We start from the raw sequence: 25,253 nt of genomic DNA on the forward strand, positions 1-25,253 counted from the left end.
CTGGGCAGAGAGGACATTCATGAAGTTCAGTGAAGGAAAATGCAAGGCCCTGCACCTGGGAAAGAATAACCCCATGCACCAACACAGGCAGAGGCTGAATAACTGGAAAGCAGCTTTTCTGAGAAAGACACTGAGGCCCTGGAAGACAAGCTGACCATGCACCAGCAATGTGTCCTTGTGGCAGGGTAGTCCAACAACATTCTGGGCTCCATTAGGCATAGTGGTGCCAGCAGAGGTCCTTGTGCCCCTGATCAGTACTGGTGAGAGCACACCTGGAGTGCTGGCTCCCTGTACAAGAGAGACATGGATGTTCTGGAGCAAGTCCAGCAGAGGGTCATGAATGTGATCAAGTGCCTGAAACAGCATCTGAAATAGAAGGGGAGGCTGAGAGGGCTGTGACTCTTCAACCTGGTCAAGAGACAGGTCAGGGAGATCTTATCACTGGGTATCAATACCTGATGGGAAGATATGAAGAAGATGGAGACAGACATTTCTCAGTGGTGCCCAGGTACAAAAGAAACACGAGCAGTAACAAATACTCTCACAATAGGAAAATGGAAAGACTAAGTGACCTCGCAGTCCTGTTATTGAGCTGAAGCCTCAGTAACAGTGGCTCCATACTTCTTTTCTCAGCCAACAGATCTCAGTTTAGAAACTACTGTACAGTTCCCGTAAAAGGCACAGGAAGTGACTGTATGGCATCACTTCTTGCTACACAAACTGAGCAGCTGTGTTCAGAAAAATATTTGAAGATTCTTCACCATAAAGGCATTATGAGACTTTAGCCTGGATGACTTTGCCTGTCTATGAATAGTATAGGCCAACAAAGTTAAGCACCTCCTCAAGCATGGACTTCTGTGCTTGTGAATAAGCCAGTGCTCAGCATAAGCTTTAGGTCTGCCTTGTCCATCAAAGAAGCTCTGGTCTTGTTTCCTTCAAGTTTGTTCCCCCTGCTTCCCATGTCTGCCTCATGCCACAGAGACTAACCCATGCAAGTGATCTAATTAATCCCTGTAGCATGGACAATGGTTTTTAAAGTCAAGCCTCAGTGATTTACAGGAAGTGCCCTTGACAAAAATTAGTACCCCATTAACCTATGTTGGTACTTCTTTTTTTTTGTGGGGTTTAAACTGATACTGTCCTTTGTAGCTGCCAACATGTAAGCTTCACTCTTTACCCCTATAAAATCTAATCAAATCATTAAACAGTGACAAAACAGAGCCTGAAAAGAGATTTTTCAAAGCTACAAAATAACAAATTTAGGATTTTATTTCAAAGCTTCCTAATACCAAAATACCATGCTGGTTTTTGCTGGGGCAGAATTAATTGTATTCACAGTGACTAGTACAGGGCTGGTTTGGATTTGTGCTGAAGACAGGGTTGATATAGAGATATTTTTGTTATTGCTGAGCAGGGCTTGCACAGAGCCAAAGCCTCTTCTGCTTCTCATACTGCCATGGCTGGCAAAGGAAGCTGGAGGTGCACTGGAGGTTGGGAGGAGACACAGCCAGGACAGGTGACCCCAATTGACTAAAAGCATAGAAGGAGGAAAGGGGGGGCATTTGGATTGATGGAATTTGTCTTCCCAAATCACCATTACACGTGATAGGGCCCTGCTGTCCTGGAGATGGCTGAACACCTGCCTGCCCATGGGAAGCAGTGAATTAATTCCTTGTTTTGCTTTGCTTGTAGGAGTGGATTTTGTTTTCCCTGTCTTTATTTCAACCCACAATGTTTCTGGCTTTTGCCCTTCCAATTCTCTCCCTAATCCTGCTGGTGGGGGAGTGAGCAAGCAGCTGTCTGAGGCTTGGTTGCTGACTGGGGTTAAACCACATCACTTTCAATAATTAGTCCCCAAATAATCAATTTCCACAGCAATAAGGATTAATGAGTATTCAACACGACACTGTAATTCTTCTCCACAGAAGTGGTTTATGTTGCTTTTAGAAGTTTCAATACACATAGTTTCAAATAAACAATCCTTTTAAAGTGTCTTACACACTGAATGACAAGATAAAAAAAAAGAAACTGTGTAGGAAGTTCTTCTATTGATATCAATTATCAGTTAACAAATGATGTGAGGATGAATATTTGTGGTTTAGTCTTCCAAATGTTCCAGTGTTGTAATTAATGTGATGTGTTCATATTTCAAATATAACCTGTGACTGAGAGATTAATGAAATAATTTTTTAATATATTAATTGCAAAGTTGAAATATATAGCATAAATGGAGTTTGGATTTGCCCTCTTATCATCTAGCTTTTCAACTTCAGTACTGTTCATTTCTAAAAAAGGAAAAACTTGGAAGATAAGTAGAAAAACTACCCATCTATCAAAATTAAGGGAAACACAAACAAATGGAGACTTTAAAAACAATTATCAGTCAAGTAATCTGCTCAGAACTATTTTTTTCTTCAAAATACAAAAATATGAGTCGAAGACATCTCCATATCTTTAATGTAAATGGCATTCTCATCTTAAAACATTTTGGGATTGGTATTTTTTTAATAAGAGATTATGTGTAAGCATCACTCTAAAGCAAAAGGAAGGCACATGTTTCCCAATTGTCTGTTCCTAAAAACCACTGAGTATTCATGCTGCAGTGTCAAACAGAGTTTAATAACCATGCTCCTGCTGAGAGCTTGGATGAATTTGCCTTACGGCATTTATACAGGAAGAACAGAAAGGTTCACTTTTCATTCCTTTTTGACTAAGCCACAGATTCCAAGTGAAATCACACAAGATACTCCTGTATGTCAAGTTTTCATCAGGGCTGGGGTTAAGCTTTGTTATGTTAATAGCTCAAACCATAAAGCTTAACTGACCTTTAATCACAGTGGTTTCCACCAGTGTAGCTTTCCCAGTCATGTCCTTCTGATTCTCACGATGCACCAAATCATTTTGACAACTAACTTGCAATTCCAAGACATCAGCAGCTTGGTCTGAGCACAATTTCTTGGTGGTGTCTATGCAGAAATTCTGAAATTACATAGAACAGCACATTAACTTTCCATGTAAATTCTTATTCCAAACTGATGTGACATGCAAGAGCAACATTCTTTGGCTTATTTCTGTGAGTTTTAACTACAGATCTTTCTGTTTGTCAAAATCAACAATGACATTTACCACAGAGCTTGTCTTTCAGGCATGTACATCACAAAATAACATGACCAGGAGGCACTCTAGGTGAAGAGATTACCTCTAAAACACATTTCCAGTCTTTCTTTTCCTTTTTATTTTTGGCTATATGGAGTCACACAAGCAAAGGAGATTTATGAATCCCTTTTGGTTGATTCAGATTACTTTCTGATTAACTATTTTTATTGTATCGATTCTTCATTTAATGTGTTCTGTTATATATTACATCACAAATTCATATAAAGTCTGACATTTCAATTACACTTACCCAGTAACATTCATAGCATAGTATAGTTAGATGATGGGAACTGACAATTATGGAGTTACTAATTATAATTTTATTACATTGGAAAAAGTATGTTATATGGCTGCAATACTTGCATCCCTTGAAATTCAAGCTTCATAAACACCTTTCCATAATTATGTTGCTTTATTTTTAATTCTGAGGTATTTATGTCACAAATACTTTCAGTCAAATATGTATATTTTAGCTGTGTAAGTAACAGTCAATTAAAAGTGTCAAAAATATATCTTTGGTGAAGCTCTACAGTAGCTGCAGTGTAGGTACAGACCAATTGCAATCATTATACCAGGTTATATATTTTAAGAAATAATCAGTATAGATTTTCCATTCAAAATCAAATGCAGATTTTTTCCTTAGCTATGACAAAGCCCACCCTATTCAAAGAGATAAGGTCATGTTGGTAAATCTGACAGTAGCTACACAGTAATAGAATCTGATCTTTTCAGAATCAACCCACAATTTGTGAAAGCACAACACGAGCCCACATTTTATGACAATTTGCCCTTTTTGAAAAGATATATCAGCTAGCAACAAAAGAAGTCACTGGTAATTGAAATAGAAAATTTGGAAGAGTATATTAAGGAAAAAGATGAGGATGAAATCTATAAAACGTAGGGATGATTTTCCCCAGTGTGTGGGTCACAGCATTACACAAGTGGAATACCCTTATTTTCCAGTTAGAGGAATCTGTAGTATTTTTCTCCTTTTTCTAAAAAACCCCTGTGCAAGCTCAAGATACAGGGGTCAGTTGAGTTACAGTATTCAAAGCATGTTTGCGGTCTACAGGTCATGCAATGCTGGGTAATTCTTTCCTTGGTTGAAAGAGAGCCTCTGAGCCCCAGCAAAGTTTTAAGCCGTGATGTAATTCACAAAAAACTCAGGGACCTGTAAAAAAGAAATACAGCTAAGAAATATTTTGCAAAGAGGACAGAAAAGTCAGAAGAAATTCTTCACAGCAGGGAGTTAACCCAATGGAAAAGGCACTGTTCAAACTAGGACTAGGCTCAGTGTGTTGTGGAATACGTACACTGAGGCTGCAGGATCTTTAACTTTCTTTCACAAGCACATCATGGCCTTTCTTTCATCTCGTTTTCTTGATCCTCTGGACCTAAACATGCATGCATACCCCACCTCTTTGTTGCCAGACTGCCCCAATTATATGAACACTCACTTTTTAGGCAGTTATTGGGAAATGTCCACTTTTGGCTTGGGGAAAATAAATGGCTAAATAACCAGGTTTCAGAGCTGTCACTAAATTAGTCCCATCCTTGGTATCATTCATACCTGTTTATCACAAATTAAAGGTCTTGGGAAGGGTAGGGTAGATTTATTATTCACAGGCAGATTATACCTGTGTTCCAGTTGTTTGGCATACTTAGCACATAGAAAGCTTTCACTTAATGGTCAACTTTCAGGGAAGAATGGAACTTTAATTTAAATAGTAGACATTAAAAAAAGTTGGGTTTTTTTTAATAAAACATGAAATCTCTTATTTTCTAGTCAGCTCCTTATTTACCCTATTAATACTCACAATCAATATAATGTATGAGTATGTTGAGTTTATTTATTTTGCATTGCCTTAACTAATTAAAAACAGGGCTTGGTATCAAAATAGAAAGATCCCCTCATTAAGAAAAATGTAGTTGGATTTTGTGCTAATCTTATAATTCATCAGCAAAATCACACACTGTGAAAAATAGTTACCTGGGGCACCTTGCAAGCAAATTAAAATATGCAAAATGCAAACATTGAAAAACAAATAGGATTACAGAAAATTAATGTCACATCACTTTATGCTGAAATCTGATAGTGTTTTAACATCCTTAATAGCACTATAGGTAACAATTATACTGGAGACCAACAAAGATAAGTTGCTTTTTTAAAACTATAACAGTGAAGTCTTACAGTTGTCTTTCAAATACTTGGCAGCACAGAATTTCTATCTAGGCAGAGTCATTATTCCACTAATTTAAAGAAGTCAGGATATCAGCCATGATTTTCAATAGTTACTGCCAGAAAAAACACTAATTCAATTAAAACCTCATAATCTGGGCTGCAGTCATTTGTTAGACTACTCAGGGGAAACCCCAAATCTCAGCATCTGGAAAATAAAACCAACAGCTACAGGCACATGACCTAAAAATTTTACAGCAGTGGCTAAGAATTGCCCATTACGTCTTCAGGTTAGCTTGTGGTCCAGGAACAACTCAGGAGTCAGATCACAAAGCCGTAAAGGTAAATGAGTCCATGTGTGCACAGTCCCTCTCAGGAAATAGGAGGTGTTATGTCAAACAGGATAAATACAAAAAGTGTGAGAGGTAAGGTGAGAACTAAAGGGCTGGAGATGCATCACTTTAGTAAGAACAGAAGTTTCAGAATTCAGCAGAAGCTGTAAATGAGTGCAGTGTTTGCTGAAGGTACAGGTACTGAAAACATTGCAGTAGCAAACTGAGGATCAGAGCAAGCAGTTTGAATTTGTTTCCCTTGAGTATCTGAGGAGTTTAATGCACTGCATCTCTGTGTGTGTATGTGAGCTCTCTTCTGCAAGCAAGGCTTCCCTCTGCTTGTCTGCTTCAGGAACAGTGAAATCTGACAATAGTTCTCATTCTTATGAGTGGCAATGGACAAACAGTAATGCTTTTCCTATCTACAGCCACAGTTGCACAAAACCTCTTCCCAAAATGCCCATTTCCCCTGCAATATAAATGTCTGCTCTTATCCTCTTCTCACAGTTCCAATCTGTGCTCTCCTCTGACTCAAAAAATTTGGGCTATGAACAATTGTATCCATGTGAATATTTTTTTTCATTACTGTGTCTAATTTTTTTAAAAACTCATTTACATTTCTGTTATCCATATCATGTGGCAAGGAGTTCCAGAGTTTATTTCTGCACTGAAATTTACTTTGGGTTGTGAGGTTTCTTTTTACTGCCTTAACTCATAATTTCATGCTGCTGCTCTAATCCCTCCCCATTAATTTTCGTCCATCATTCAGATTTTTACTCCTTTTCTTGAGTCTCCTTTTCTTTAGGTAGAAGAGTTTCTGGTCTTTAATCTTTCCCCTTACAAGCGTCAAATTATAACTCATGATATACTGACTCTGGAAATTCCTACTCCTTTGCAAGATAAAACCCAAAAATACTGAAGGCAATCCCTATTCCACACATGCTTCAGACAGCAGTAGTTGGTCACAACTACTCAAAAAGCCCATAAAATAACAGGGAAGTTCTTAAAAAAAACATATAAATTAAAACCCCAAAAACCCCAATCAACCAACCAAAAAACCCACAAAAATCTCCCACAAAACCCACCAACAACAAAACCACAAAACAAACAAACAAACAAACAAACAACATAAACCCCCCATCAACTCTGGAGCTGCCCAGCAAAATTGTTGTAGCCACTGAGATAGAACAGAAGAAAGAGAAGCAAAGCGCAAGTAAGAAGAAAGGCTTTTAAATCTGGTTACAAAAAAAGAAAATAATACGTGTGTTCATAATTCACATTATTGTTTGGTTGCATTTTCTTAAAGGAAAGAACGCCTCAACAGTATCTAGAACATTCAGAGTAAAGAAGGAAACAACATTTGTTTAAAGTACAGAAAAATGTGGGAGTAAATATGAAACCAACAGCTGTCATAGTCTCTGAAAATGCGGTGAGAGATGTAGTGGCATAAACCAATCCGACAAAACGATGCTTTTCCAGACTGAAAGTCAAGCTGTTATGTGATTACAAATGACTCTAGTGAAGAGGAGTACTCATTTGCTGGAGCAATCAGTGCCGGACATGGCATGACACCTTTGGAGTACATTATTACAAGTCACCCATGCTAGTAGATACAGATCATAAACCTTTTACTGCAGTTTTTAAAGACAGCTTGGAGTGGCAATCTTTACAACCATCAGGAAACCAAGCCAAAGCTCTGGATACACATTTTTTGCTTTGGCACATACTGCATGGGTATATTTATCTCTAAAATGCTTAATTGCTGCATGCACCTTTCCACCAGAAGAAAAAGGTGTATACATAGATTGAAAGTGTGATGAATGATTTCACTGTCGAAACACAGACAAAAAAGACAATTTATCCCCACAAGCTGCATACGACAGTTCTGCAAGAGCATCACACAGCACTGTATTCACTGGGAAGCCTAAACCAGGCTGGATGAAGTTTAAAATATTTTGCAGAATATTTTAAGGAAATTGTGAGAGAGAGTGGTAGAGAGAGACATATCAGTATTCATAGTTGCTGATTTATAGAGAAGACTTAATGAGCTTCTGTACCTACAGAATTACAACCTACCTACATAATTTTGCTCCCACATTCATTTTGCATGACTTTCTGCAGAGACAGTTTGGAACTACAGTGGATCAGAAAAGAATGTCAGATTTTGTTTCCCATGTAGTATCAGCCAGAGTAAATGCTATCACATTCAGAGCCTTAGACCATCCTGAGACACAGATGTGAATTACTTTCTGAATTGCAAGAGCATACACTGGAGTACATTCTGGAGTAACTACATTGGTCAGATTTGCACCAATGCTCATCATCAGGGGATCCCCCTTCTATTCCCATCTGGCAGAACCCCACCCAGAGTACTGCACCTAGCTCTGGGGCCCCCAACATAAGAAGAACATGGATCTGCTGGAGCAGGTCCAGAGGAGGGCCGCAAACATGATCTGGATCACCTTTCCTATGAAAACAGACTGAGAGAACTGGGGTTGTTCAGCCCGGAAAAGAGAAGGCTCTGGGGAGACCTTCTGGCAGCCTTCCAGTACTCAAAGGGAGCTTACAGTAAAGATGAGGAGGGGCTCTTTATCAGGTAGTGAAGTGATAGGACAGGGGGAATGGTTTTAAACTGACAGTGAGTAGGTTTAGATTAGATATTAGAAAGAAATTATTTCCTGTGAGGGTGGTGAGGCACTGGCACAGGTTACCCAGGAAAGTTGTGGGTGCTCCATCCCTGGAAGTGTTCAAGGCCAGGTTGGAATGGGGTTTGAGCAGCATGGTTCAAGGGTAGGTGTCCCTGCCCATGGCAGGGGGTTGGAACTAGATGATCTTTAAAGCTACTTCCAAAGCATTCTGTGATTCTATGAGAATGTATTTCACCTACTGTATGACTAGAAATCTGAATGCGTGCTCTTACCTAACAGGTGGGAAACACAAATTTGAATAATGGGAACACGCATATGGGAACTGCTGACACGTCTCAAAATCTGTATTATTATGGTAGACAATTAGGATTGATTTATTCCACTTGAAAAGAAACAATTACCTTTGGATTATTATTCACTTGTGTCCCAAGGTAGCCTTCTTGAATGATCTATTGGCAAGCCAACTTACCTTGCACATCAAGGTAATTTTTACAAGGACACAGTGTACCCATAGCAAAGGGTACTGACAAGGGTCTATGATCTTGTAGCTAGGAATTTTAACCGTCTTCCCCATTGCACTGATTCCAGTACATGATATCGAGTCTTCATTTTCCATGGTCCACTGGAGTGTGGAAAAGGAGAAGAGCTTGTTAGAAGATACTTCAGAAAGGCCATGGGCAATAAGGAGGATCCTCATTTAGCCTTATTAATATACAGAACGAGAGTTCTTTGGAGAATTATTATTTGCCTGCAGGACTCATAAGATACTATAAACTGAAGATTAACTATTTTGACAAAGAAGGGGTCAAGGTTATGTGGTTTCAAAGACAGAAACAAATTGTATTCATTTGTGAGTTATTCTCTGCTTAAAAGAGAAAAAACACAAGACCAAATTAAATTTTGTGATCCAGATTCAAGTGCTTAATAATTTTCTTCCTCACAAGGTACTTTCTGTACATACAAAAAATATCACAATTAATTTGATTTTTATTGTCAGTAGTCTGGGTTTTATCATAGAATCATAGAATGGTTTGGGATGGAAAAGACCTTAAAGATCATCTAGTTCCACCCCCACTGTCATGGGCAGGGACACCTTCCACGAGACCAGGTTGCTCCTGCTTCTTTTCCCAGAGGTTAAAAAGGGGGAAATAATAAATAAAATCATTCTCGATTGTAGGCTAATGCTACTGTAAGCACACTCTAAGGGTTCTAACACTGTATTTAAACTCTTACGTTTTCCTAATAGTAGGGACAAGATCAGTTAAGCCCTCTCCAGAGTTTGAATAAGAACATTTGGATTTAAAACCAAAACAAACCAGAGCAGAAAGTCATGTCCCAGCCAGATCCATTTCGACAAAAATAAAAGAAAATAATGTACCAAGACGAATGGTCTTGGAGAAACCACCGGCATCGCACCCTGCCCGACGCGCAGTTTGTGAGCTGGGGCAGTGAGTGACATCCAGGCAAAAAGGAATAAGCGTGGAAGCGGGAGACGGGCATCGCTAGGGGGCTCCGCATCCCGCCTCATCCCTCCTCGTCCCGCCTCATCCCGCCGCATTCTTCCTCGTCCCGCCTCATCCCGCCTCATCCTCCCTCGTCCCGCCTCATCCCGCCGCATTCTCCCTCGTCCCGCCTCATCCCGCCTCATCCCGCCCGCATCCCTCCTCGTCCCGCCTCATCGCCCCGCATCCCGGCGCTCCGCCGAGCTCTCCCCCCGGAACGGGCTGCCGGGACCGCTGCTTAGCTGTGAAACCGAAAACCTGCCATCCCAACTCTCCTCCCACAGACTTCTCCTTCTGGTCCACCCCTCTCTGCCCGTTTGAAACTGCGCACAACAAATTTCGTGGTTGCGTCTGGGACTACGGAGAAAGAAAATACGCTTGATCAGATTTGATTAATGTTTGGGATGAAATGTGGTGAAACGTTAAGATCTTGTAATTTAACGGGCTGAGGCTTAATAATTGCAGGGGGAGTAGCAAACAGTGAAAAAAGGGATCCAGCTGATAGGATGACCTTTAAAAACGGCTGTGAACAGTACATGCTTTCTTAGGAAATTTTGCGAGGGCTTTAAGGAGGTAATGAAATACTGCCACTCTTCACTGACAGGTCCCACAGTTGAGGTAAATTTTCTGCAGCTGATGGAAACAAAATAAGTTGTCATCAATAAAAAAACCACACAAGAGTGTACTGCTATTGCATTCTACTGAAACTCTTTGCTTAGTTCAGAAATTTAGAGCCCCAAGATTTTAATTCTTAATCTAGTGACTTTCATGTACTCATTCACTGTTCACAGATTTGTTTAATCATTTGTTGAACGAATCTTTTTCTCCCTCAAAAAAGTTCCCAGAATAGTACTGATTATGTCTCAAGAGTCTTTAGAATGAAGTTTTGCTACCAAAGATCTTTTATATCTCTGGGTAACTGAAGCTGTCAGCCTCTTTTTCCCAGATATTCTTTCCCAGATATTCTTTCCCCTGCTCTGTGTGTGTACAAGCAAAAGAGAACAGAAAATGATGTTGGGCACCCTTGAGCAGCCTGGGATGAAACAATGCTGTATTAGCCAGCACAAAATCACCAGGCTTACACCTTCAGCTTTGTGTTAAAAATCAGAAGGGGTATTTAAAAATCTTTTAGCAATAGTTCAAATGCAAAATACAGAGCTGCATAATGCCCTCCCAGCTCCATTTCTTCCCTCTCCTTTCTCTGCTAAATACATAAAGGGGGAAGTGCTTGATCCCCCGTGCCTCAGAGCAGAGAACAGTTTTTTCATCTTTGCTGCAGTGTAATGATAATATTACATTTATTTTTGCAGTGATGTCTTTATGTTAGAGCTTGGCTTTTTTTCTAAGTGCTTAGCTTTAAACATCACTTTCTCTCTTCAACACACCATGCAGTGAAAGAAAAGTATTGTTTCCTGCATTTTACATGCTGGCAAATTGAAATGTGCTCTTTTCGACATTACTTCCAAAAGTGGGCAGGAACTGGTGAGGTGCCACCAGCTGTCACCTTTCTACACACCCTGGCTCTTCACTGGCCTGCCTTCCCTGCCAGCAGACACAGAAATTGCAGCCACACTTGCGAGCTCTCAGCTAAAGAAATTAGGCCCGGGCTGTTTCAGACTGGGCAAAGAAACTCAGTAAAAGTTTCAGATTAGGCAAGGAAACTGTGGAAATCCTGGTTTCCATGGCACTCACAACAGCCGTGAAAGGAAGCAAGAAGAGGACCCCATAGTTTCATAATGAGTCTGATGCCTTAACCCCAAGGCTGGCTTTGCTCTTCTCCTGGGCTCCCCACCCACTAAGCACTGAAGTTCTTGGAAGGAAAAAAGGATACACCTGAAGACCTAAGTTATTGAGGTCTACTTCTGTACTACGAATGCACCTCACCTTGGCAAATGGAACTGCTTGTTTGTTCAAAGGCTATGGAATGTTGTATTTTGTGCTATCACCACTTAAGCAGAAGATGCGAATTCTTTTCATTTGTCTTTAATGGAACATTAACTGGAAATATAATTACAAGGCAGAGCTAATTACCTGCAGGTTTGCCAAACTGCAGATGGAATCTACTCAACAGAGTGAAATCTGAATGCTGGAACTGATGTGAATGCAAGTGCAGTTTAGTGGGTGGAAAATTTGAATTGAAGCTAAATGAAAAGAAGAACGAAATTTCCTGTAACTCTTGACACAGGACTCCAAAGGAGGCAGCTCTCACTGCGCTGTTGTCCCATCTGTCTCTACCTCAGTCCTCAGATCTTCTCTGCCCACAAAAAATTAAGTAACATCCACACTGGTTCAGGTCAAAATGCATCTCACAGAGTATTTTTATTTCACCCTTGTCTTAAGCAGACACCAAAGGAGAGTAAGAACAGAGCAAGTCAGGATCTGTTACATCCAAGTACACTCTCAGCCTCTTACTATTTCCAGCTCAGGGAATTTCCTGAGTTTGTCGTGGTTTGTCTATTAGTAACCCTCAAAGGGTCTCTCTTCCACATATTTGTCCAGTCTTCCCTTGAACTCCTGATCTGCTTCCAGCCTTGTTCTGACTCCCCTTAGTCTGGATGTATCCTGCCCTATTTCCTCTAATTGTGGTCCTGCAGAGAGTGGGGAGGGGAGGGAGGGGAGGAGTGAGATTTTTAAAATAAATTGTTTTCAGGCTCTTATTGCTTTGCTGGCCTTCCTAGCATGAGTCTGCAAGTCCAGCTGCAGAGCTCACCCTCTACTTCCTCCTACTGCATGACAGAAAACACTGTGCGCAGCAGACAGCAGCCTTGAGAAAGCAGCAGGACACTGAGTTGGTAGGAATTAAATACTTCAGACTGGATTCAGTCCTCCGATACTGGGTCTAAATCTGCCATCACTCCCTGTAATTTGAAAGCGTTATTCTGGATTTATTCAGTCATGGCTGAATTCAGCATCAGGCTTCTTGTTTTTCAAAATCATCTGGTTTCCAGCCTGTAGCAGGGAATGTAACAGCAGGAGTGACAGGAAAATGGGTTATTTTATTAGCAAAATGCATTCCTATTCTAAAGGTATTTCTGCAACGTTTAAATTCCTTCAAGAATTTTGCCTTCTCATACGCATATACATGTATAAATGTACACAGAGATATGAGTTTATAAATATTTCATCTTGCCCACTAGAAGCCAGCCTATTTTGTCCAAAAGAAACTATTCTGCCCCATTTTTCACTTCCCTTTTTATTCTTTATTCTCTGACACGATTTCAAAGTTCTGACAATTAATTCCCTTGCAGCTGTGCTGAACTGCACACCGGTGATTAGCAAACCCTGCCAAGTCACAGGGGCCTTTGGTTTGTTGGCAACACTGAACCATGTCCTGTAAAGGATCTGAATTTTTCCTCATCAGAAGGGATGCTCACATCCTGATATTTTTGGCAAATTGGGAAGTGCCCACCCACTAGAAAAAAAATTCACTTCTGATTACACATACTTACCAAAACTATTAAAAGAAAACTTTTTGGTCTGTTTCTGGCTGTTGGAACTTTAGATTTTGAATTTCCTCAATTCATTACAGGGAGAAAAAATGAAGGGAAGGAAAGGCTTTCAAGACCATTTACTTCCAGGGTATCAAAATGAAACTTTGTGATACCACTTCTGCCCACTTCTGCCTCCTGCCCCCACCCTGGCCTGAACCACCCTTTCTCCTAGGCACTGACTCTACTGGAGGTTGGAATTCTCTCCCAGAGGGAGGCAGTAGCCTGATCTATCCCAATACCAAGAGGCAAGAATGAGAATTAAATAGCCTCCTTTGCTCATAACTGCTTTCCATTGCTTTTGTTACATCCACTCCCTTTCTAGGTTCTCTCCAGAGAGCTGGGTTGTAGGACAGGCCTGGCACTTCAACAGTGTTCAGAGATATGCCTCAGAGGTGTTTATAAGGCCTTTTAAGCCCATTCAAAAAGAGACAGCTGAGAAGAGAGGATCTGTATAAATCTCAACCCATTATTTCCTGACTTACAGAAAAAAAAAACAACTGAAAAGTCATCCTAGTAAGCATCATGGAAAACACTGATGGTGGTACTTCACTCATACACTAGGAAATGTCAAATAGCAGAAGAAGGTTCATATTCAGTCATTTTACTTCACACCAAAAATACCCTGATAAAATCTTGGTTGTTATTTCCGCCATTCTGTAGATGACTCTAAGGACTGCACAATCTTAAAAGTAGATGTTGCTCATCCCCAGTTCATGTTCATTCATGTTCAATACATGTCCAGCTTCATGAAATAGTGTCTGAACTTGGCAGGTAGTCTAATGTACTGAACCAGTCATTTACACCACCTTTAAAGGTGGTTTAAAGGTTTAAAACCTTTATGAAAGACTCTATGTGCAGAAGACATTCTAAATGGTAAGTATCTGCATGTCCTAACCAAAAGAATGAAGTAAATAATTCCCATACTACATTTACACATTTACAGAACACAAGAAGACATCCAGGTTGGTGGGGTTTTAAGCACCATTGCAGCTGACTGGAACATTGAACAGTTATTGACATGGATAGTTCTGCTGTTAAATTCTGACCTGTCAGGGCATCCACAAATAATTTTCAGGGGGCTTTTCCACAATGACCACATATATACACCAGACAGAAGATTCCTTGAGCAAATAAATACTTGCTTGGTGGACAACTCTTTAAGCTATTAACACAGGGCAAAGAGCTGTGTATCTCTCATGAGTTTAATCAATAAGACCGCTTTGGTTTCCTCAGTCCGCTGAATTACCTGGAGGATTTAGAAAATATTTTATTTCTGCAGCCTAAAATTTCATCTCAGTCAGTCTTTGAGCCAAGCTTAACTCTCCATTTGCTTTTCAGTTCAGCAGCCAGCCTTTAAAAATATAATGTTTTCTTCTCCTGAGGTTTAGTGCTCAACATTCAGATGGTCAGCTGGGTCTTCTTTTCTGATGTGAATATTTTCTTCTCAGGAGGTGGAAATTGAGATGCCTCTAAATAAGTTCAAAGAAGGTTTTAAAAGAGATTATTGTTACCTCAATCTTATGCCAGTCTTGAGAGGTAATATTTGCAGTTCTATTAATTGCACAAGAAGGACAATTTTCTCACTCTAACTAACAGTAAATAATCCAAACATGCAGGCAAGGCCTCCCCTCAACAACATGTGTTACGTGTCAGATTATCAACAAATAATTATGCCCCTCATTGCAGAAAAGTTTGCAAGCGACCTTGCAGGCTGCTCTCCCAGATCTACCGACTTGGTTCTCATGCTCTGGCTCCAGGAGCAAAAAAGCAAACGTGTCAAATCAAACTGGGAGGGTTGGCAACAGCAGGACTTTTTTCCTCAGATGAAATGACTGCTGATCTCCAACCTCCTATCATTTCCTTCATCTGGTTTGTGAAATGGGGGCAGGCAGGAGAGGAAGAATCTGGGTTCTTGGTTGCAGTGACAGGAGTTGGTCATTGTTGCCTCCAGAAACTGCCTGGCACTGCCAACCAGAAACAAAGAGCTTTGGGAAGAAAGACTCACCAAGCCCGATGTGAGAAGATATTTCTCTCTCCAGAGCTGTTATTTTCTGTGATTTTACCAAAATCTCAGCTTATGGCAGTACAGTGCTGTGTAGGGGCACAGTAAGAGCAGGTGTAAAGTGTTCCAGCTCTGGGAAAACAAGGCTGTGCCTTTAGCCAGCTACCACGAGCACATCAGGACTGCTGTGGATCATGCAAGCAAAGAGGCAAGTGGCAGAAGTGAGGTTGTCCCAGCTGAAATAAAACATCAAACCTGAAATTAGCCTGGCCAAGTTGCAGAAAGATGAGGTGGCTGGTGCTTGTTTCAAGATGGTTAAAAAATGGCTTGTTGAGAGTTTAGTGAAAGCAACACAAATTCGCAAAATCATTTGGCTGGTTTTGGCTGTTGTTGTCTTCTTGACCCAGTGTGAAACAGATTAAAGAAAAATATCTACCCGGCTGAAGAAATTAGTCTGTTAAAATGAGTGTGCATCCTTGTGTGAGTACAGCTATGCACGTTTCATTGTTTACGGAAGCAGAGCCTCAGAGGCCAACACATTCACACATACGTAAGTTTATTATGGTGAACAATCCCCTTTGGCAAGAGGAAAATCTCACCGTGGTCTTGTACAAGCCTAACAGCCGGCAAAGTCAGGACCTTGGAAACAATGTTTTCTACAGCAGTGTGTGTTTTCTGGCATGAAGGAAACTGAATAATGTATCAGAATAATGTATATAAATCTTGTATGTCTTAGACCAAAAGATATTCAGGGAAGAAACTGTATTTTCTCACAGATGAGGACAGTGTTTAACATATTGTGGGTGCTACCAAAATTCAAATAAAAAACAGAGAAAATAACTTGACATCATTTATTTATTTGCTTCTTTGCAAATATATAAGAAGACTGACAAGAATAAAGGAATGTACAGTTTGTTGTCATTAATTCTCTGGTTTAATAGTCTTTTATTTACTTAGGTGTACAAAACTTCAAACTGAGGAAAGGGCAGTCAATAACTAACTCATGTAAGCACAAGTTAACTATTGGGAGACAGCAAATGTAAGTTCAGACAGAAGATGTTAATTACAAAGCCTGAGAAGCCGAATTCACCCTAATCTTGTCAAGATAGAGGGGACAAGGATCATCTCAGAGACTGCTGAATCATTCCTCAAAGGACTACTACGCATGCCCAGGGAGAAAGGTGAAAAGTTCACTGAGAGGATGACTACCGGCCTTCATCAGAAAAGACCCCTGAGGAAGAGGAGAGGTCTTCCTCAGTGCGACCACCAGGACACACAGCGCATGCGTGGCCCATATGCTAATGACTTCCGAGAAATAATTTGTATAACCACACCTGTCCCAAGGAATGTGATGAATATTCATAATTTAACCCTTAATACTGTGTTGTAGAGAGCACCAGGTGTGTGTGTTTGGAGGAGCGATCCCCACACACCCGGCGCGCCAAATAAAGCAACTACCCACTTCTCTGACTCTGCCTCTGAAGTGTCTCCTGGCCCGGTTGTGGCGTGATTCAAAACCAACCAATTCAGCTATGTTTTCTGGGTGCCTGGTGACATCTGAAAGCTTGTAAAAGTATTGCAGATCTCAGGTTAATCTCACCCTTCTTCACTTACTTCAGCTTCTTAGATAGCTAATAAGATCAACAGCAAGTGACACTGCATGTGACAATGGCTCTAGGGAGAAAATTCTCAAGTCTACCTGGAGCTGGACTGAAATCTCTCATTAATTTCACATGGATTATCAAAGAGCATCTGCGAGGTAGCAACAGTCCGTGGATGGCACAACCCTGCTTGCCAGCAGAAGCCTTCCCTTCAGCACTACTCATTTCCTAAGACATAAACTCCCAAATTATTCAGTCCTGACTGTGAATTAAAAACCTGTGTCATAGGCAACCTGAGGGCACCCCCGATGCATCCTTTCAAGACAGAATTTATTGGGTCAGCAAGTTCTGACTCCTCCTAGCCCATTTGGCCACCTCTACAGCCAGCATGTTAGCAACAGGGAAACATACCTCGTGTGACAGTAACTGGCTCCCTTTTGAGGCCCCATTTTGCACTGGCAAACTGAAAAGAAGCTTTAATACAAGTGAGAGTTAGACCCAGGGAGGAGTAGGAAGCTACACTTACAGTGCAGATCTTTTTGAAGTCAGTGAGTTTTACTGTGTTCTGGTTTTAGCAAACCTTTGCAGGAGGTGGTCTGTGTGGTTTTGTGACCCAAAAGTTTCATTTTAGGTTTAGAGGGTGGGGTAAAAGAAGACATTTGGAAAGAAACTGGGTGAAAGATTTACACATATCTTTGAAAGCTTCAAAAAGTTTTCACTGAACTACATGGTTTCTAGTTCAAAGTAGGATTTCACTGGAATTTTCCAGTAAAATTTCTAAGAGCTTGAATTTTGATCCATCAGAAATAAAGCAGAAATAAAAGATCTTGTATTTTGAACCACCTTATTTCACTATTTTTAGTAGTTTAACTTTTGCAGATTAACGTTTGTTGCATAAATATTTTCTGATGTCATAGAACTTAATATAGGTAAGATTGCAGTTACAAAGTTTCATACATTTTTCCCCCCAAAAAAGGCTTTGCAACATTCAAAAAGTGAAAGGATAAAAGCAGAGACTATTAAATATTCTTCTGATAAAAGCAGTATTACTGATAGAAATTTCCAGGTTAAAATAGTCCTCATCGCATTTCTCTTACAAACTTGAGAATATTCTTTATAGCAATTTCATAATGTAGCTATCTAAAACTTCTATATTAAGCCCTGGATTCAAGCAGGTATTCATTTTTTTTTGTGACTGTACAGGTACAATTGGTACATTGCTCCTGGCAGACTGGCAAGACAGCACACAGGAATTATCACATTTAACTGTAGATCAATGCCATGACTGCAATGATAAAATTGTAGGAAAATTGTACAGTAACTACAAGGTTTTATCAATCACTTTTAGCTCTGCAGTGGCACAGGGGAGAGGACAGATACTGAAGTAGGCTCTCTGTTGAGTACTTTTCATTAGTATACTCTGTTTTCTTACAGTCTTGCACATCACTTACTCCCAATGGCTACTTTTCTCTTGCTTGTGATAAAAGTAGGGAAGTCAGCCCAGGTTCAAGTGAATACATCAGGGTCAATATTGCCTTTCCCCTTATGGACCAAAAGGCTTATTTAGTTGTTTGTTATTTGCTAGAAATGCACCACAGGGACACTTAATAAAATCAGGATGTATCTTTCTTTTGTTTGGTAATTATTAGGTCACAGCCCTAAGTGGAAGACAAAGCTAAACTGAAGGTCTGTAGCAGATTTCCAATGTAGGCAGGTGTTCCTCTACTGAGCATGGTAGCTTTACAGAGGCATAAAAACAAGAGCCCAGTCAAATCCCAGTCTTCAACAATTGATCGGATTTTAACAGTTAACAAATGCGTAGAGGCAGGAGTGGAGCCACAAGCTTTTTCACTTCTGTGAACATGGCTTTATCAATGAAAATCAATTTATCAATGGCTGCAAAATAATGTAAACCTTCAAAGCAGTAGTACAGAAGAGTAGGCTTTACTCTTTGTTAAAATATCTTCTTTTGCCCATCTCAAATTTTTCCTTTCAAAATTACCTGTTTAAAAGCATTTCTTTCATACCTGGCCAAAATTCTTCACTTCAGGCAGTTCCCTGACTTCAGCTCTCTCATGGCCATGGTAGCATTCAATGTTTTGGGCCAGGGAAACAGTAACACATATTGGTACTAAAGAATGCCAAGGATTTTGCTCCAGAGGAGAGCTAAGTACAGTAGTTAACTGACATAGCATTTCTTCTTACCTGCATAAATTTCATTTCTCATAAAGGGAGGAAGAGGAGGGACTTCCAGGAGAGTAAGGTGGCAAATTTATTCTGGTTGTCAGTACAAAAGTGGACATCATTCAAGAAAGAGCTGCCTGGTGATGATCTCCAACTACTTCACTATTATCATTTTGCAAAATTCATACCTAATATTATTTCACAAGGCTATTTTAACACAGAACTTCTTCCTAAGGCTTGGTGGAGATGTATAGGGGCACATTACAAATTCATGATGGCTACATCCTTAAAAAATACTGTGGTTGCTGCAAATTTGTTTTGTAGGCTGACAGTTTGACAAACTTTGTATCTGGGATCTCAGTCTATTTTTTTCATCAAAAACTGCAGAGAAAAAGTTCTGCTCAGAGATTTAGTTCAGGACAAAACAGGTCTGCTAGCCAAGAAACCTTGCCACTAACCTGCTGAGTGACTGCAGGCAAGTCATCTGCTGTCTATTCCCTCTGACATGCGTTCTCCATCTATTTAGAACATAAGGATATCTGCTGGGATTGCCACTCACTGCGTGTTTCTGCAGGGCTCAGAGGCCTCAAGACCCTCACTCCACGTGGGCCTGTAGGTGATATGATGACTATAAATATCTGTGCAATGGATTTTTACCATCATGCCATTTCCTAGTGGAATTTTATCTCATCCAAATATCCTACTCTTATTTTCCAGCGATCAGCCAAGGCAAGTCCCCAGGTGCGAGAAGCTCTCTAGCTGCCTACAAATTGAAGCTGTGGAGAGCTGCAAGTATTAAATACCTCCCCAGGATCCTTATAGCTAGCAGTAGCCTTTTGTTCCCATCTCTTTTCATATTACCCTTATATAGTTCTCTTGTACTGCTGATAGCAACATGAAAAATTTGGAAAAAAATCAAGCTTGCTTTAGTCTTGACGAAACAGGCACATGCACACATCACAAATATTGATATATTTATAAAATATGTATTTTGAACATAGAATGATGTTCTAAATGAAGCAGAGGTCTGAGGTCAGAAAACTTCCCTTAAATTATGATTAAGGGTGAGAAGTTGAGTTGATTTGCATATAGTCGGCCAATAAAGAAAATCATCTCCAACTACCAACTTGTTTATCTTAAAAAATGTTATCCTTACATAAATGTGCTCATCAGAACCCCAGTATCTTAAACCCACTGAAAGAATGGAAAACCTGATTCCTCAAAACAAAAAGCTGCCTTTTGTGAAGGTTCACCCTGTATTCTGGTCACCACGACAATAATTACCAACCTGCTCACAGCGTTATATCTGAGGCACCAAGGGGACCTGACTTGCATGAAATAGGAAGCAGAATGCAGTCAAGAGCATTCCACAGGGCCATAAGGCAGAGAGCATCCATGAATATTGAGATTAAATGACAGGCACTGAAACAAATGCTAGTAAGCAATAGGATCAGTTCATAGCTTGCCTCACTGCCCATAATGTCTTTTCAGGCCACATAAGCTTTCTGTTTCAGTTACATCAACTATAACACCAGCCTTAACCTTGATACAGGCTATTTTTGCAGGTTTATTTTTTCCTTCCCAGACGGCAAGCTTGTTCAGCAAGGTTCATCTCTTCTTCACTGTTTGCAAACAAGGCAGCCCTCTCATGTTTAGCAACATTTATGTATGTTCATGGCTGTCTTGCTGACTTCAAATTAATTTTGTCACAAGGAAATGTTAATGTGGCATCAGAACTGGAGCAGAGTTACATGGAAGCATGCCTCAGATACCACTAAGGCAAATACTCCAGCAATTAATGCAGAGAAAACTGACTGCTGAATACAGAACACAGCCTTTATTAAAGTACTAACAGGAGACTTGAAAAGTAGAAGCATATGAGCTGTCTTAATCGCATGGTTCCTCTGAAACTAAGTGCCCCATTAATGGTTACATGTCCAGTGTGCAGGTGAGACTGTTATCAAATCCATCACTATTCAGTCAAAAACCCCAGGGTGAAATTTTGTGCTGCACAACAAAAAAATTACAGCTGAGGAGGAGGGAGCTTTGATGGCTTAAAACAGCCTTCTTATCATCCAAGCTTTAGCTGTCCCAGATGCTATAGCTGGCATCGACCTGTTTTATGTCCTACCACCTCATTTTTTACCAAGGCCCTTCAGAACAGAAGGAACATTGCAATGATGTACAAGACCTACTGTCCAAGGATGTATTTATTTCACTCAGATGGAGTGAAGAAGGCATGCTCAGTAGAGGAGAGGTGGGAGGTAGAAGAGAGAACAAGATTAGGGAACTGAAGAGCAGCTGTTCAAATTAACTCATTGCATCTGTCTAAAGTCATACAAAAAGATATAATTTCACCCAAGACCAAACCTTCCAAATGGCAATTTATTTTCTAGAAATAATTTAATGACACACAACTACTTGAGTGCTGGTACTTTACATACAAATAAAAATGGCAAGTCCTTGCACTTCAGTGTTGTCATCTAAATTAGACTTTTGAGACCAAGTCCTCTGTGGGTATAAATTAGCATAACTCCACTAATGCTAGAGGAATTATTTATGCACCAGAAGGGGAAATAGTATGGGGAAAAGACATTTTTTGACTATAAAACACTAGCTCAGTCTTGATTGTTTTTATTTAAATTATTAATCCTCTGGGCATCTCCAGTGAATAGATTTTACAACACTTGTAGATCTGGAGAATGCATACATAGATTCATGAATTGATAGGACAAGCCTTTTAACTCTCAAAAAGATGAAGCACAGGGCTGAACCGTGTAGGACAAGGGAATTCTACAACCAAGGTTTCTAGGCTGCTTATGCAAAACTCCTGCAATTTTGGCCTTAAATGCAACAATTGCAAGGGAAAAGGGTCATAAAAAATAGATACCCTCACACTTAGTGAAAAAAAATTCCTTTACTATTAGTTATTGTCAGAGCCAGTGTATTCTCTGAGCTTTCTGTTCCCTTGGTGGAGAACTTAAACCTTTCTAAAGACAAGTGACAAACAGTGGAGCATGTTCCTCACACCACTGGTATGGGCTGGTAGTATCTACAGACAGGATGTAATCTTCTGCCTGAATGCATATCAGTCACAAAACAGTAGCAAAAATTCAACTTCTTCTTGTAATAGGATTTAAATCCTTGTCCAATAAAAACCCAAACCAACAACAGTGCAAGTTGCACGTAGAAGGAATCAAGCCTCTGAACTCTCAGAGAAGAGAACCCAAGACGCTACACATCAAGATCACTGGTCTCAATCACACGGCTGCTTTCAGCATTGCCTTGGAGCCACAGCATTTGTACCTTATTGCGATTGTCTATGATCCCTTCAAACAGAGGGATTACAACTGGGTTATTCAACTTTCTGTGGTACACTGATGGTGCTTCAAAGGTGGTACAATACTGGTTTGTAGGTTTGGGATTTTTATCTTTTCTTTTTCTTCTCAGGACACATTAGGTAATGGTACTTTTACCTGCTGATGTGTATCAAGACAGTACTCTCGTGAAATGTTCTTGGGAATGTTGGAAAGCCAACAACTGTGCTCCTATTTTCGCACCTCTAATTCCATTTATTTCAAAGTAGTGTTGATGCATTCTCTCTTCTCAAAGACTTTATCCAAATGGACCCCCCAAAAGCAAATAAAACAAACAAGAAGGTGTCATAGGTTAGCATAGCTCCAGAAGTGATTTTCTTGCAAAGAGGTGCTTACAGCTTCCTCTATGACCTAACAGAACCTATCAACTGGCTAGTTTGAATATTGACAATTTTTTAAGCCACTTAAAATTTTGACCACCTGTGTGGTCCACATTTAAGAATGGACAAACCCCGGGAGAGCTCTCTCTTGCTTCCGGCCTCGGGACAGGTAACTGGGGGGAGACCCGTGCAGGGCCCAGTGGCCAGGCTGGGCCCCGCTCAGCCCGGGCTGGGCCGGGCCACATCCATCCTGGAGCCGTGCGGCCCTGTTCCACCCGCGGGCCCTGTTCCACCCGCGGGCCCTGTTCCACCCGCGGGCCCTGTTCCACCCGCGGGCCCTGTTCCACCCCCAGGCCCTGTTCCACCCGCGGGCCCTGTTCCACCCCTGGGCCCTGTTCCACCCCCAGGCCCTGTTCCACCCGCGGCCCCTGTTCCACCCGCGGCCCCTGTTCCACCCGCGGGCCCTGTTCTACTCACGGCCCCTGTTCCACCCGCGGGCCCTGTTCCACCCGCGGGCCCTGTTCCACTCCTGGGCCCTGTTCCACCCCTGGGCCCTGTTCCACCTGCGGCCCCCCCACAGCCCTGTTACGTGCAGACGGCACAGCCCGGCTCCCCCCCACCCCCGTCCAGTGCGGCCGAAGATTCAGCCGAAGCTGCCCCGCTGTCCGGCAAAGATCATGTGACCAACAGCGATAAGCGAATTCCAGCTGCGGGGCCCCGGTGAGATTAATCCTATTAGTGCTGTAAGTTTCCTCCAGAACAGATGAAGCCTGCAGACATTAAGTAAAGAAAGAAGAGCTGAAACCCTGAGGGAGGAGAAAGAGGAGATGCTTAAAAGCTGAAATTCTGTTGTAAAGCAATGGTGGTGATGGGCTATGATATATCAGAGTACCTACTGTAATTTCACGAAAGCATGGGGAGTGGAGCGTTCAAACTGTACTTGTGAGGAAAAGCACCTGGGATGAAATACGCAAATGCTGAAGCAGCTGTAATTTGATGACAAGTTTGAACAGGGAGAGATGGAAGTGATGAGGACTCTTGCTCCAAACTGGAAGGAGAAGACCTTTGTTCCTAGCGATGCTCCCAGAGATAGTCCTAGAGATGAAGATGATGAGGAACTGTTTGCTCCCAGGGAAGGAGGAGGGCCTCTATTCTTAGAGATGAAGATGCTCCCAGAGATGGGTGAAGAGAACCTTTGTTTCTGAACAGCTCAACCTTAAAATGGTACCCCAGTAGCTCAAGATTAGACCCTCAAAAGCAGTTGTGAGGAAAGCTGCAAGTTGGGGGAAGGGACTCTCACATGCAAGCAGAGAACCCACCTGGGTGGCTGTCTCACTGTGATACTGAAACCATGAGAGAACTTCTTGTGGAGATGTCTCCATAGCATGAGCAAGAGAGACTCCTCTCCCTAAGTGAACTGAACAAGGTTATTATGGAAGTGGTAAACAGACTGGACATCTCAAGGGTTGTCTTTTTACATTGTCAGAAGGGAGAATGGAGAAAGGTGGGGGGAGGAGAAGAGTTCTGAAGGTGTGGTCTGATTTTTTTTTTTTTCCTTTCTTTTAGGTCTGTTAATAAATTTCTTTATATTCTTTCAAGTTTTGTGGCCTGCTTTGCTTTCTCCTAATTCTTATCTCACAGAAGGTAAATAAGTAAGTAATGAGTATTTTGGACCAAACCACTACACTTTAATTGGTGTTTCTGCCCGGTTACAAACTGAACCTGCTACAGAAGGTGATGTTAAAAATACACATTAGATTATTTAAAGAGAAAAAGATTTGTGATAGTAGGAGTCTAGGCTCTGAACAGAGGTATTAGCAAGGACTTTGTCATCTGAACTTCTACTGGATATGCTTTACTAGGAACATTTTACTCATCAGTTATGTTCTGCAAGTAGGAGAGTCATGTTTATCCAGAATGATCAATTTATTAAATGGGGATTTTACATCATCCCTTTCATTATAAAGAGTAGAACATAACCTAAGGAGCCAAAAAAAATGTTACCGATGAATAAGGCATTTATTATTAGACTAGGTGTAGTAAATAAAATTCTAATGTGAAAAACTGTGCCTTTTATGGTTTTGGTTTCTTTCTTTGAAAGCATAGAAATGGTTTCTTTCCTTAACTGAACAAGCTTCTAAATGTAATGAACATAGCTGCACAAAAACGCTCTTAGTGGTTGTATATCAATTGATAGTTTTCTTAGATTTCAAAAAAAAAATTTCTTGTCCAAGATTATCTGTCTTTAAGCTATGACTACATCAGGTATATTAATAGAAAAAACATTTACTGTGTTTTAGGCAAAGGCTCCCAATATTGGTATGGTGTATCTTAAAACATAATTGTCTATAAACTCAATCTATTCACATATATCTGCCAGATGAAAGAGAAATGTTAGCGAACTAAAAATCAAAAGGTAACATGAAAGAGAAATAAATTTACTTTATTGCACCTATTAATG

General features: G+C 40.7%; 1 protein-coding gene across 3 annotated transcripts in view; it reads right to left on the minus strand.

Moving 5' to 3' along the window:
* Nucleotides 1-25,253, minus strand: part of THEMIS (thymocyte selection associated) — an 80,968-nt gene that overhangs the window by 13,535 nt on the left and 42,180 nt on the right. For all 3 annotated transcript variants that reach the window (XM_048299663.1, XM_048299660.1, XM_048299662.1), the window contains one exon: nucleotides 2,826-2,979. In XM_048299663.1, the coding sequence (XP_048155620.1) occupies nucleotides 2,826-2,979 (154 nt within the window). The remainder of the gene's footprint in view (nucleotides 1-2,825; nucleotides 2,980-25,253) is intronic.

This window comes from Corvus hawaiiensis, chromosome 3, assembly GCF_020740725.1.
Source record: "Corvus hawaiiensis isolate bCorHaw1 chromosome 3, bCorHaw1.pri.cur, whole genome shotgun sequence".
Lineage (NCBI taxonomy): Eukaryota > Metazoa > Chordata > Aves > Passeriformes > Corvidae > Corvus > Corvus hawaiiensis.